Source organism: Heteronotia binoei, chromosome 2 (genome assembly GCF_032191835.1).
Source record: "Heteronotia binoei isolate CCM8104 ecotype False Entrance Well chromosome 2, APGP_CSIRO_Hbin_v1, whole genome shotgun sequence".
Classification (NCBI taxonomy): domain Eukaryota; kingdom Metazoa; phylum Chordata; class Lepidosauria; order Squamata; family Gekkonidae; genus Heteronotia; species Heteronotia binoei.
This window is the reverse complement of record NC_083224.1, coordinates 76,682,388-76,697,918: the sequence shown is the minus strand read 5'-3', so window position 1 is coordinate 76,697,918 and position 15,531 is coordinate 76,682,388. Positions and strand designations below refer to the sequence as shown.

At 41.1% G+C, this 15,531-nt stretch overlaps 1 protein-coding gene across 1 annotated transcript; it reads right to left on the bottom strand.

Moving 5' to 3' along the window:
* Window positions 1–7,768: 7,768 nt before the first annotated feature.
* On the bottom strand, window positions 7,769–8,742 carry TMEM81 (transmembrane protein 81). The gene has a single exon (XM_060233263.1). It carries the CDS (start codon window positions 8,558–8,560, stop codon window positions 7,769–7,771), a length of 792 nt encoding a protein of 263 aa, XP_060089246.1. The 5' UTR covers window positions 8,561–8,742.
* Between the last annotated feature and the right edge of the window lie 6,789 nt (window positions 8,743–15,531).

Genomic DNA, 15,531 nt, shown 5'->3' with positions numbered 1-15,531 from the left:
TTTTAAAAAAGCAGGTAAATACAGTACGAGGTAGGGGAAGGTTTTCAGAGCAATGAGCATATGCTATCATTCCCAGTTGCAGCCAGAACTGAATCAAGAACTACGCTCAAAGGTAAAGTGTGAATGGGTTGGAAGAAGTGAGAAAATGGATGGTTCACCACTAATACTGAGAACATTACAGTTGTCTCCAAATTTGGCTTTTGCCCTGTACTGCCATAGACCAACAGCACATTTATGCCAAGAGATGCATCTCTCATTGGTCACCCATATCTCAATACTTATCATTTAGCACTTTTTGTGTTTTATTTTGGTTTCTTTCCTTCTTTTCACATTGTACTACAGTTCTTCAGATAACAATATTGCCCACAAGAGGAACTAAAGAAGGTTTTGCATTAAGAAATAGTTCAGGATTAGCCTGCAAGGACATTTGAATGTGTTAGATAAAGAAGACCAGTGCAGAAGCCAGTTGCTACCTCCCCACATGACAGTATCATCAACAGGGCTTGGACCTGAGAGCTAGATTTTTGCATTAAGTTGGCAAGCCACTTCATCACCAAGGAATGCACTAAGGAGTCTTCTGGTGGGGTGAGGGCTCCCCTCCTCTGTCACTTCATACTGCCACCACCTGAATACCCTTTCCTTGATGGTGCTGGGGTATGCGTGCAACTAGAAGTGCCACCACCATGCGCCACCTGAGCAGCAAATGCAACTGGAGCATGGGTGGTAAAGCACTCATGAGTAAGTGTGGGACGGGTGCATGGGAAGGGGGTTAGCAACAGTGGGCTCCAGGACGCAGCAGTTGCCCCAGCTCGGGGTGCACTGGCTCTGATCCTGGAAGCCCTCACAACGTGTACAGGTGGTGACCTGGTCATTCTCTGTAGAAGAACTATTTGACCATGGCCATGAGATTAAGGAAGGAGAAGACAGAACTAATAAAATTAATCTTGGAATCATGTTATGCATTTCTGATTCATCCTAATTTTCTTCAGCTGTAAGGAAATCAAGCAAACCCTTGTTGAGCTTGGATAGTTTGTTTTCATAAGCAAATGTTTCGAATGCATGATACCTTCTAGCTACAGAGCATCATCACCAGCCTTATACACGAGTAAGTTGAGGAAAATATTTTCCCATATACTATAGTAGCAACACAGAAATACAAAGTGAGACTATGCTAAACTCAGAACACTGGCCCAGCTAACCCTTTAAATTTTGTTCAGCCCTAATTATGAGTAAGTCTGATACAGCACAAGCCAAATGGGACTTTTTTTTTAAGGGAATGGATTTGATGGCAAATGTCATAGTGTCAGGGCATGAAAGGGAAGGGGGACTGATTGATATGGCAGAACAACAAGATGAACAGTATTGGTATGACATTTCTAGCCCGTTGGGGTCAAATGTTTATGGTATGTATGCCATCTTCCTTTAGTAGATTCCATGTTCTCATCTAATGTTTCATCCATGTTCTCATTTTACATGGTCTCATCTTAGTCTGTGTTCTCATCTTAATTTTGTTGATTCACAGTTCATGCAAGAAGTTGTTGGTTTGTCTGCACTGATTTTTATCCTGCTAATTGCTCAGAGCTCTTCAATCTTCCATTAATGTCATGTATTTGGGAAGGGAAAATGTGGATCTGTAAACAATCAGGAGTGACCATGTGTTGAAGACCCATGATTGGCCTGAATGCCCACTGCCAGACCTTAAGTGGTTAGAGATGTATATTTTCCCTTCAAAGTTTACATTGCTGCAAATACTGAGTTACTAAAAATGTGAATTAGCCCTTCTGCCATTTTTTTTGCTCTTTCTTGTGGACTGTTACAATAGTTCTAACAGAAGGCCTGCTCAAATGTAAGTTTATAGCTATATATTTGTATGTTTTATGTTAATAGTTGTTATATTTTTGTTGAAAATTTGGTATATTTTTGTGGAGTTTTTGGCAGATTGGTTACTGCTGTTACTATTTAAAAAGTTCACCTCTTCCTTCAAGGATTACAGAAGCATTTTAAATTTGTAGCAACCCTGTGTCTGAGAGAGATTTGTCTAAGGCCACCAAGTAACCTCCAGAGTTAAGCAGAAGTTAGAATCTGGGTAACTCAGACCCAAATCGAGCACACTAGCTGTCTGTGAAGTGTGTGCAAGCCTTGTTTGTTATTGCCTTTCTGGGCTACTAGAGCTATTTCCAAATTTGTGATGTGCACCATGGTATTGCATCATATACATTTTTTAATTTTTGTTACTGTATTAGTTTCTTCTACTGCAGTCAGGTTTAATCTGGCAATGTGACAACTGTAGAGTAACTTAACTAGTGTCATCAATATGATGCCAATAGCTTGCATTCTGCTCAAAATAGTCATTGGAGAGAACAAGTCCTGGTAGTCCCCCACTAACTGCTGCTGAGTTTGATAGTGTGTTGTTTCTGTTAAGGAGGCCATTAAAAGGTTTTTCATTGTCTGGAATAGGGGAAGGAGCAAAGCAAAATTCCGTACCCAATGTGGACATGTATATCCCACACTCTTAGACAAGAAAGTTTTGCATGGGAACATTGCTACTTCTGTCTCATTTGTCTCCTCCCTTTCTACCATTAAAGGTTTTGAATAAGTGAAAGTTTTCTCCCAAGAGGACTCTGGCTGTTTCCTCTTCCTCCTCTACCTTGGAAGGAGGCCTGATAACATAGGCTGCCTTTCTTGTCACTTCTTTCTCAAGGATGGGAGATATTAGTATGAAGACAATACAACCATCTTATAATGAAAGCATTGTATTTGGGTGCCAATGCAGCAGAGTGGCAAAGAGACTTGAGCTGTTAACCAACAGTTTCTTGATTCAAAACTTGCCTCTGCCATGTTTTCACTAAGGTAGCTTCAGGAAACCGACAGTCTCTCCACGATCAGTAATACAGGGACAGTGTTACTGACTTCCCTTCCAGGGTTGTTTGTTAGGATTACTGAAATGATAGTGCACATGAAACACTTTGAAGACTTTAAAGTGCTATGAACATATTCATTTATCTTTTGCATTTAATACGTTGTTTGTCCTTCCCACACACCTGAAAGGAGATTTTGACAGCAGAATGAATTAATGGACACAGCAGGCATGGAAGGGCAACTGTCTCAACAAGTAGAATTAGGAAGAGAGAATACAGCCGTGTTGTGTTCCAGAGTAGTTGTTTCATGCCGTTATCTAAAAGCATGCAAAAAGTAGGCATTTGTGCAGTGTGTAGATGTGTTTTGGCAAACTGTATTTTAAACTGATATATACAGTGACTGATAATGGTAAGGGAAATGTATTTAGCTGCATTCTACCATCTAAGTCAGAAGACTTCAATTCTGCTTGATTTCAAAGAAATTGAGCACTGTGCTGAATCTTCTGCTGGTATCAATGACTGTGCTGCTAAAATAATCCATCACAATTTATGGAATGTGTGAATGGGATGGAACTGGGCATGACAATATCAGAGTCATTTGAACATTAGCAGATGTTAATATTGCCTTGTGAGGCAAGTCAGTACATTTTCCATATATTTCTTTTGTTGAACTATAGCCCATGAACTTCACATGTGACACATTGAATGGAAAAGATCTCCCACATTACCACTTGACTGTTTCCACGAGTGTCACTCAAGTTTTCAGACTGATAATCTAACATAATTAAACCTAAACAGTATTTTAAATCATGAACTGCTACTATTCCATGTTATTATATTCCTGTCATTATTTGTATGTGGATGTGTGTATATTTATATGTACAATTTTGTTTTATTTTTCTAGAATGTGTATTATTTCTCATTCATAAAAGTGTATTCCTTACGTTACGTTTACATTCATAACCCCACCCTGTCATCTATAAATAAAACTATAGTACACATTCAAGCTTATATACCGCATCAGCATTTTAAGACATTTTGTGGCATGGAAAAAATGTTCATCAAAATTCAGTTAATACTTTCACATGTACCTTGGTTCCACTACCCAAGCAAAAGGCTGCTGTGTAAAGCTGGAACTGTGTAAACAGCACCTCCACCCCAGCAGGTGATTAATGGGCACTGATGCTGAGATAGGGGCTCTTCCTACATTTATGGGCATGTCTGTTTCTAGATGCATTTCATTCCAGGATGCTTGCAATTTCCCTAAATAAGGAATTTAGGAAATGAATGTAAGCATACATTTTCTCAAGACCTGAATGTGCCACATCCATCTATTGGTTGCAATTCTAAATCCATTTAACTCCTAAATATGTTAAATATAGTAGAACATTATCAGAAGTGCTTTGACAAGACCTTAAGACACCATTGCAGCACTATTTGCACCCCATAAAACTAGCGTTTATCAAGACATCAATGTTTCTTTGAACATTTATTTTACTCATTTTAAGTACCATAACATTTATAATCAGTTTTTAGCAGGAATCTGTTTTGCCTACCTTCCTTTTAAATATTTTTGTTTACTGTTGGTAATGAGGTTTTCTCCGTAAGATTCAGCATCAAGAGTCAAGCAAAGTTAGGGATGTCACTGATGTGTGATGTGGTAGGTATGACCAATTGTTTAATTTAAAAGCATCTTTTCTCCATTTTAGAAAATTGGTAACTTTCTGTAATTACAGTAAGGGGCTGCAGCAGTCTAAGTGGCCATTAAATTATCCCCTCGAAGTATGTTTCAGTGCCAGCAATGGGTATTTCAATGTATGTTTGTGCAGTAGTTTTTAAAAATGTCAGACATACACCTAAGAACTATGACCATGATTTTGAGGCTGAATGCCCCATAGCCTGTATGGGGGGAGGGGCCTACCAAAGCCACACCGCTATGACAAAACTGACTGGAGGCTCTTTTGATATGAACAGGACACTGCATCCTTCCTTTGCCCAAGGAACACTTTGAGGCTTTGCATTATCTTAAGTACACCCTTGCACTCAAACACTCACCATCACATATAACAACCCTGCTTTGCTACTTCTACTCAAGACTGTATTGTACAAGAAATAGGGACAGTTTCTTTTCAGTAACTTTGTACACTATTTTTTTAAAGAAAAAAACAACAAAAAAGCAAGCATTGTAAGCATACTATGACTAAAAGTTATCGGCTACAGTAGCACACAGTTCTTAAATAAAGATCTTCAAAGACTCAACAAGTTTCTCAGATGTGACTTATTTCCAGGCAGATGGTATGTTGAAAAAGACACAAGCAAAAGGATGGCAGTACAGTTAGAAACTTGACCATGCTGTATATCACACCTGAACAAAGTAAAGTGCAACAGAAATCTTTTATAAGCACAAGTGAGCAGCAGCCAGCCTGCCAAGTAGGGGAAACTTCTAACATACACTTTGACAGGTGTATGGACCTCTTTTATTCAAATATTGTGAAAACCTGAAGTGTCTGTATCTATATAAACTGTTGCCAATTTAATCATGCCTTCATAAACTGCTTTATAACTGTTATCCCAACCAGTTCCCTTGCATGCATGGTTACAAGTCTGGAGTTAGTTACCTAGTTTGGGGAATAAAGACTTGTGGGCTGAGTTCTGCAATGGGCATAATCTTTGAATGGGAGCACATGTAAGGTTTCTTGATATCCCCCACTGCCACTTTTCCTGGGATTTTAGTTTTTGTTTTCTGACAAAAGGCACTAGAATCAAGTTGTAGTAACAAAACACAAGCGCTGTACAGAAAGCATGCCCCTGAAAACAATGCCCAGTCTTAATTCATTATTTATAGTAAGCTAGGACAAGTTGCCCTAACCTAGACAGCCCACACTTGTCTTATCTCATCAGCTCCTGGAAGCTGAACAGGGTCAGCTTTGGTCAGTATTTGGATGGAAGGCCACCAAAGAATACCAAGGTTGTGCTGTGAGGGCAGGCAATGGCAAACCACCTTTGAACATCTCTTCGCTTGAAAACCCTATGGGGGTCACCTTAAGTCAGGTGTGACTTGACAGCAAAATAAAAATAATAAAAAACAAGCTATTGTAGCTCTTTTGGGGTCAAACTGCACTTCCCTCTTTAAAAAGTCTTCAATCTTTTTGAGCCTGTGGACAACTTTGAAATTCTGATATAAGGGATTGGGCACAATCATAAAATGGCTGCCATAAAAGGTGGAACTAACCACACGTTACGGAGTGAGGTTAGGCATAATCCTAATAATAACACGTCCTCATTTTAGGCAGAAGCTCTGCTTAACATGATGCCTTTTTAAATGAACATATTGTCACACAAAAGATCCTTGTGGTGGTGGCAGCTGCTGCTGAAGATATTTTTGTTTTTGAATGTGCACAGCTGACCAGATCTCCAATGTCCAATTAGAAGCCCTGCTGGGGAAAAGCCCCACATGTCTATGCACACTTTTAAAAAACACTTGCCAAGCACTAGGAAAGGGGTTGATGGGCACCACAGATTTATGATTATCAACTCCATGTTGGAAAATTTCTGGAGGTTTGGAAGTACAGCCTGGGGAAGGTCGGGGTTTCAGCAGGGAAGTAGTCATAAGAGTTCACCCTCCAAAGCAACCATTTTCTCCAGGGGAACTGATCTCTGTAGATTGGTTGTAATTCCAGGAGATCCTCAGCCTCTACCTGGAGGTTGGCAATCCTATGGGATTCCAATTTACACAATAAAACAACTCTGGAATAAAACCAGATAAATCATGTAGAAAACCCAAGTCTTACCCCACCCAACCTCTGTGGGGTAGCACAATTAGGTGGGGGGGGGGGGCTCCAAAGACACAACTCCTTTGTAAGCCTCTCGCTCCCTCCCTCCAAAACTTGCCTAGTGGCATCAGCAACACACACACAGCCTAATAAAGAATCTTGAAGCAGCCCTTCTTACCAATGTCAGGCAAGTTTCTAGGTATGAGCCAGTATAAGCTCGGCCTGAACTTCAGTGAGGTCCAGGCTTAAGTCATAATTAGCCAGAAAGTACAGATGCTAAACTCCCCAGTTCTAAATTTCAACCAAATCACTTCAGATCTATATCTTAATAGTAATAGTGGCCACGTTTAAAGGTCTTAGTAGGTTTGGAGTACCATACTGACCTTTCCAATTCCCCTACAATATACAAGAGTATTTGGCGCCTCAGTTGCCAAGATGTCTCAGTCTTGTCACAGAAGTAGGCACAAATAAAAAGGAGAAACAAGTTTTCTATTTCCCTTTTCTTTTCCCTAAGCAACATCCTTTGGTCCCGTGTGCCTTCCATAAAATCCCCACCACCACTTTAATAGAGCAGTCCTTAGAGAAAGGAATTTTATTTAAAATATTTATAAAGCCACCTTTGTCCCCAATAAAATCAGCACAAAACAACATATTTCTCTCTATATAAATACACACACACACACAGAGAACAACAAACAGCATAGGGCATAATAAAACAAAAATGAAGCGATATAATTTTGCTCACTCACAGAACTCAATAAAATGGAATTCAGAGCCAAAGTTCCTCCATGACACAGATGTTTATTTGCCTCAAGTTCAATGAAGGCAACTAAATGTGGATGTTTGTGCAGGAATCCCTACTTTACCCTGGGATATTCCTTTTTTATGAAAAGTATAGCAATGTACTAATAATGGAAGCTGTAAGAGTGGCCTAGTATCAGAGGGCTGACTCAAAGGGGAACTTGGACATACAAAGTTAATGAAAATTTTCAATGTGCATTTCAGTTTGATTAGGCTGACATAATCTATAAATCAAGTATTCCTGAAAGGTCTTCAGGTACTTATTTTCCAGATGAACTGTGACTCTAACCATCATGGTGAAGAATATTATTTTTCAGCAAGACAAGATACTGCCGTTCATTTGTCTGCACTTTCAGATTTATGATTCTTCAGCAAAGAATGGAGAAAAGTTCCCAACAAGACACCTCCTAAGACCCCAGTTCCAATGCCTACCAGAAACATCAGCAATGCTCTCTGTCGCCAGGAGTAATGCTGCCACTTGAGAAGAGCAATGGTTGTATTTTGTTGGGTTTTGTTCTTCTCAGCTTCTGATTTCTCTTCCAGAGCCAAGGATTTTTCAAAGTTGAGATCCACCAAGTTACCAGGGATCACCCGAAGCCCAAAATAGATTCTCTTGACTAACTTATAGTTTTTCATGAACTGCACATCACATCTATAGGTCCCTGCATCATATTCTTCAGCTGAAGAAAGCTCAATGACATAGCTGGGAGCCTTGAAAGGCACAAAAATAGCATCGTCTGTGGTGATTATACCTCTGGCCAGCCTCCAGGTATAGCTGAAGCTCTGAGTCTCAGGGCCAATCTCCTCAGAGGTCAGGCAACTGAGCTTAAATGGCTTACCGACAAGGACAGTGAAGTGCCGCACTCCACAAAGCCAGTTGGTCAAGCATTCAGATCGCCGTAGGGTGCAATATCTTCTTTTACCATCAGCTCCAATGTCACATACTTCCTCTACTTTATAGCCCAGGCCACAGGTGACACTACAGCTTGTGGAACTGACTGAAAGCCTAGCTGTAGCTGTGCTCATCTGTTTGGGGATGGTTACTGACTCCATAGAAGCTATTGATAGTGGCACAAAGAAGGCAAGCACCAGTGTTCCAAGGGTCAAGTGTGTTTCTGTGTTCATCATGCTTGAAGAGTCCTTTTAGAATCCCTTTTGTAGCCTGGTTAAATATCCTAACTGCCATTCTGCCATATTCTAAAAACTTGACATTTACAGTTGATCATTCTTCTTGCACCAGTTTCCTAGATGTGAGAAATCTTCAGAAAGCAAAGTTGGCTTCAAGTTATATACTGCTAAAGAAAAGGCAATTCAATAAGCAGGCAACTTAAGACTATGCAGGGGTGTGCTATTAGCATTTCATATTAAGCAATACTTTATTTGACAGTTCTGTTTGAGGCAATATATAAAGGTTTGCACCCTACCAACACAGATATCCTTGCATAATGAAAATAATAGATTGAATCCAAAGATGATTTTCTGCTGGCACAATGGCATTTCCACTGGCAGAGGAAGGGGCAATTGCTGCTGATTCTTGCCTTGCATTATAGACTTCTACTTCATTCCCTTCCCATACTGTTCATGGCTCCAAGGAGCAGAATTTCTAAGGTTCAGTGGGATGCAGTGGATGAAGGAAGAAACAAGAAAACTCCATTCTGTGGGCTTTGCTCTATTTGCAGCAATGGAATTTATTTAAGTAAATTTAGCCTTCCATTTTTGTATATCTACACAGTCCCAAATTTAACTATTCAACATGAGCCTTGATTGTTCTCTAATCATGTAGTAACTGTGACTTGAGATAACAAAGGGATAACCAGTAGGAGGGCAGATTGCTACTCAAAGTTCAGCACAAAACTCCCTGTATCATTCCTTTACTATGGCTGCACTCAGATGCCATGATACAATTCTGTAAGGAATATCAGTCTAGGCGGTTGACATACTTGTGTGTTCCCTCCATCCTCCCCAAATATAACAATAAACTTTCTGGTCCTGGAATCCTTCAGTCAATCTCCAATCTGCCATGACATTCCAATGCGGGTACTTGGGCAAATAATAGTTCCATTTGTTCTTCACAAACTGGGATTCTGTGGTTTAGAAACAAACTGCCATGGCACCCACATTTGGAGAACATGCCAAAATGCCTTCACTCAAAAGCTTTAAAAAACAGGAAGCTATAGACCCAAGAAAAGAGAAAACCCTGGTATAGAACAGCACAAAAATTACCATTTTGGTCAGGCTCAAAGAACTTTACTTAATTGTTCAAGGAAATAAAATTAATGTTTTCTCTCAGACTGCCAACACTGACTCATGTATACATTTATTTAGGAGATTTGTATGTCACCTTGCCAGACTCCTGTACAAGGCAGAATACAAATAAAATAAATTATCAATATAAAATAGAACAGGCCATTTTTTAAAAACAAGCCAGGGACATAAAAATAGCAACTATTCATAAATCAGACAACCAGCAGCAGACCACAAGACAGCTAAAAAGATAAAACCCCTAAAGCCTGGGTAGAAAGATGTATTTTAGCCAGGCACCCAAAGACAATAAGGCAGGCAACAGGTGAGCCTCAAGGGAAGAGCATCCAAAGGTGAAAATGTCCTGTCTCTATCCCTTTCCCCACCTCAGGCACAGACAACAAGGCTTGAGAGGCAGATCTTAATTTAGGGGGCTGGACAGTAGGGGAGGAGACAGTCCTTCCAGTGACTTAGCAGGCTGTGGAATCCATGAGCCCCTCAAGTCTACCAGGTGTCATACCCAGCAGACTGGGAAGTTCATGGCTCATTGAGATCATTCTGTAGTATGGAATCAAGATGACTGGCTCCTGTTGGGTAATCAAAACCTATTCTTATATAACAGAGAGCTGTCAATCAATCAAGTAACCTCCTTCAGTAATCAGTAATGATAAAGCCATGTCCAGGCACAGAATTAGCATAGCTCTCTCATTGAGGCAATCTTTGCCCAGTCCTCTTAAATCACATGACTCAGAAATTTCACAGGTATATAGAGATGCTTTTTATCCCAGATTTGTTCCCTCCCTCCAAGAACTGCCTTGCCCCACCTAGCTGCTGCACTTGGGGAAGAGCACATTGAAGATTCTAGATGTGCATGACTCACCTGCAACACCCCTCTTGTCTACTCACTCATGCCTCACCCCTCTGCCCTTTTCTGAGCAACAACCACAAGTCTCTTGGCTGACTTCCACTTCTCCAGTCTCTGCAGTCTAATTCACAAATCATGAGGTCCATGTGGCAGACATGAGAACTGTCAACAGCTATTCTGCTATTGGGAACTCAGTTCCTAGGTGTGTAGGGGATCTGGCCTTAAACTTGGTGTACTGGGATAATAGGATTCATTATCTCCCCCACCTCCCAGTTCTTCTGACCTGAACCATCCCTGTGTATTGTTATTTGCTCCACTGAGAAAACTTACAAGTAGCCCATCAGTATGCTGAAGTTTTCCCATCAGAGAAAATACCTGCCCTGGGCCATTTCAGGATAGGAAAGCAAAGGGGTAGCCTTAAACCCCTCCTCCTCATGTGCCATAATCTCATTCTCAATCAGGCTTTTGGGTGTTTGTTTTACCAGCATAGAATTCCAGGCAGTCTCAGCCCTGCCCTAATTTTTCCTTTCAGTCCTGGCTATGACAAAATGCTGCTGCATTTCCCCTCCCTTATTCTATGCCAAAGGCCTCCCCCAATGAAGGTTTTACTGCTCCCTTTACCTTAAAGCCCATTGTTTTTATCAAGTTGGGGACACTTTTCATTTAACCACGTAAGCACGGGGGGGGGGGGGAGAATTATCAAGCTCCTCATGACAGCAAGTTTTTTCTTGGGCAGGTTACCCAGTTTGGTGTAGTGGTTAAGTGTGCAGACTCTTATCTGGGAGAACAGGGTTTGATTCCCCACTCCTCCACCTGCACCTGTAAATGTCCTTGGGTTAGCCATGGCTTTTGCAAGAGTTGTTCTTGAAAGGGCAGCTTCTGTGAGAGCTCTCTCAGCCCTACCCACCTCACAGGGTGTCTGTTGTGGGGGAGGAAGATATGACAGATTGTAAACCACTCTAGTCTCTCTGATTCAGAGAGAAGGGCAGGGTATAAATATGCAATTTCCTTCTGCTTACATACAGAACTGTTTTTGCTTGCGATGCATTTAAAATTTTGCTTTCCTCTGTAGTCTAATGAAGCAGACTTCTTTCTCCAACACTGCTTCTAAACATGCTTGTGTATATATGAAGAACAAGAGTTGGTTTATACATCCTGCTTTCCACTATCTTAAGGATTCTCAACGTGGCTTATAATCACCTTTGTTTATTCTCCCAACAGGCACCTTGTGAGGTAGGTGGTCTGAGAGAGTTCTGAGAGCACTGTTACTGGCCCAAGGTCACCCAGCAGACTTCAAATGGAAGAGTGAGGAATGAAACCTGGTTCTCCAGATTAGAGTCCACCACTTTTAACTACTACACCATGCTAGCCCTCCTCAGTAATCCATAAACTAGAGGAGAGCCCACCAATATACTTCCCAGACTCCTCAACCCAGGATTCCATTGTGCTGTGTTGCAAGGAGAAAGGGAAAAATGCTTGCAAATATGTCAACAAACCCGATTAACAGTTACAAAGGGCTTTTGTAATGCCTGAATGCAGCATATAACATAACACAAGAATTATCAATCAACACAAAGCTTGGTTTGACTATGTATGTAAAAAGCCTCCAGTAGTTCTGCCACGACAGCATTGTTCCAGTTAAAACAGCTTATGGTAGTAGATATATGTAAATGGAAGTTCAGAAGGGTTAGAAGCATAAGCTTTTTAATTCCTAGAAAAAAATTTAAAAGTTGCCTGTTTCTCTTCTGAAAGTGTGTCTTAAGGTTGAAAAATAATTTCCCAATTATAGTGTCCAGATCACATGAAGTGATGGTATCGCTTTACTCTGCTCTGGTAAGACCTCACCTGGAGTATTGTGTTCAGTTTTGGGCATCACATTCTAAGAAGAATATAGACAAGCTGGAATGTGTCCAGAGGAGGGCAACAAAGATGGTGAGGGGTCTGGAGACCATCCTATAAGGAAAGGTTGAAGAAGCTGGGGATGTTTAGCCTGGAGAGGAAGTGGCTGAGAGGTGATATGATCACCATCTTTAAGTACTTGAAGGGCTGTCACATAGAGGCTGGTGTGGAATTGTTTTGTGGCCCCGGAAGGTACTTGAAGGGCTGTCACATAGAGGATGGTGTGGAATTGTTTTGTGGCTCCGGAAGGTAGGCCCAGAACCAATGGGTTGAAATTAAATCAAAAGAGTTTCCAGCTCAACATTAGGAAGAACTTCCTGACCGTTAGAGCGATTCCTCAGTGGAACAGGCTTCCTCGGGAGGTGGTGGGCTCTCCTTCCTTGGAGGTTTTTAAACAGAGGCTAGATGGCCATCTGACAGCAATGAAGATCCTGTGAATTTAGGGGGAGGTGTTTGTGTTTCCTGCATTGTGCAGGGGGTTGGACTAGATGACCCTAGAGGTCCCTTCCAACTCTATGATTCTATATTTGATACAATTCTACTAATTCCAATTGTATAGTTTTTTGTATCTGTGACCTTCCCTGAGCCTGCTTACAGGATACAAATTGAAATGAATAAATAAAATACAACACAATCCAAAGCAGAGTTGACTTCAATAGACTTAGAAGGGTGTAATTGTTTAGGATCACACTGTTAGATTATTGAAGTACAGGACAGGCAACCACAAAATATATTTTTTCATCTAGCAGAACATCCTGTAGAAGTCAAAATCAACTTTTGCTACATTTAAGAATAAGACCCCTGAACAAACTCATCTTTTTGTGAGATACCAGAGAAATAAGAGGGAAGTGATACTTACACAGCACTGTCTTCACCAATCTGGCTTGTCATTTAAAGAACTTCCAATTACCAAGGCTTGACAAAAACTAGAGTCAAAAGTTTGCAGTAAACAAGTAGCATAGGAAGCACATAAGATGGGGAATTTCTTTTTCTCCAAGGTAACACTACACATTAAGAGAGATTCTACTTCTTATCCCTGTTCTCTCTTCCATGGTGTTAACTCAAGTCACTTACGCCTCTGCGCAACTGATGCATTATCATCAAATTGTGATGTCACAAACCAGGCTTCTGCAGCTGAGCTGTAGCATTACACTGATAAGCCAACATATTACATTCATGTCAGTGTTTGGACATAGTCTTACCTGACACGGCCTTCATCCTGCACTATCACAATGTTGGCATTAAGGAAAACATTCATTAGGAATCTAGGGATAAATTCACTAAAAATTTCACTATTAAGTACCAGGCATGGGATGTAAGTCAGCCACTTCATATCCATGGCCCAATCTTTTAGCAGACCATCCACCAGAAGAAGGAATCCCACATCTACTACTGGGGCCCAGCCATGATGGAGGAACTGAATAACATACTCTGGCCACCTGAGATCCAGCTACTGCAGGGAGCCAACTTCCACCTCCTCCTCCCTCCTAGGGATAATGTCCCCCAGCAGGGTTGCCCACTACAGCTTTTATTCAGTCACACTCATGGCATAGTAGCTAGAATTCACAAGGACAAATGTCCACCTGGGAGTCAAAGTCTCCCATTGCCAAACACTTAGTGCAAAGTGGCCTGGGGTGGCAGTGATGTGCATTCCCCTCCCTCCCATGTATGCAATCCTTGCAGAAACCAGCAAGCAACCCACAGGAAAATGTGTAGAAGTGGAACTGAGACACAATGTCAGGGTAGTGGAGGGAGGAAGTAGGCAGTTGTGCTTTATGCTTGGAGAAAAAAAAAACTGGCTGTGAAAATATTGGCTTCTCAGGGTGAGGATTTGGAGCCAGCTTCCAGCAGGAACAGGCTCTGAGATCTCATGCAGCTCTCTCAGCCAGAGTTGATGGAGAGGGAGGCTGCCTGCTCTCTTGGACCTTGTGTTGAATGGGGGCGGAAAAGTAATGTCATAAATGTTGTGATTTGTAACACTGACAATCACCATGCAATGGAATTCAAAAGACAAACTTCCTCTGCTTGAAACATCTACACCATTTTTGAGTTGGGCATAGACCTCTTTTAACCTTGACTTGAAATGGAGAAAGGGAGTAACAAGTTGAGGTAGATGACTAAAGCTGTCTTTTCTCTTCCCTGTATATTTTCTCTTTCCAGACTTCTCTCTCTCTCATGCCCACACCCCCCTGCCATTCAATTCAGGAGGTAAAGAAAACTAAAATTTCCTAGGAATGGGAGTAGGCACCTAAGTGCTGTTTTTTTTCACACACCACGGTACATTTTGCTAGGACCCCCTTTGATTACTCATGAATGCCTGCCTACTCAGCATTTCCAAGCATTTAGCAGGCACTCACAAAAAAATTCTATGCAACTTTGGGCCAAGCATGCAGATGTTTGCCTATCAGTTATATTCCTGGCTGGTACTGGGTGCTTTGTATGGGCAGTTGCTAAGAAAGTTATCTGTGAGCATCCTCCTCACTAGAAGGTAGTAGTGGGCATTTGGGCCTGTTGATTTTTCATTTAATGTTACTGGAGGTTGCTGAATTGTTGTAGAGTAAGCAAAGGGTACTGATTTGGCTAGCACTAGAGCAACCTGCCATCTTAACATGAGCTTGCTGTTTCAATATGCAGCTTTGGCTCAGTTACATCTGAAATCACTTTAATCTTTAGTGGACATATTTTAGCCATTTCATTTTGCTTTTCTTAGCACTTTACATTAACCTCAATATTTTTGGTATTATTTATACCCCACTTTTCTAAACTACAATTTCTTCAAAGTGGCTAATGAAGTCCAACCAAAGCAACAATTTACAAATTAATTAGAAAATTGCTGTCCAATATATGGCAATAAAACTGGCAGCAGGTAAATGGTATATCACAGCAATCCTAACAAACAGCAAAAGAGAGCACGGTAGGTAGCTCAAACAAAAATTATGGAAAGGTCTTTACCCATTAACTAAACAACAACGGCAAAGCAGCCAGGTGAAGAAAGATGTAATGCCACATTCTTCAAAGCCCTCTCTCTGTTCCTGGCCTACCACAGCATGTTAGCAATGAAAGGGAAGGTTCATACAGGAGTGTCACATGAACT

Coding starts and splice junctions, on each gene's coding strand:
- TMEM81 (XM_060233263.1), bottom strand. CDS start 8,560: ATGATGAACACAGAAACACACTTGACCCTTGGAACACTGGTGCTTGCC.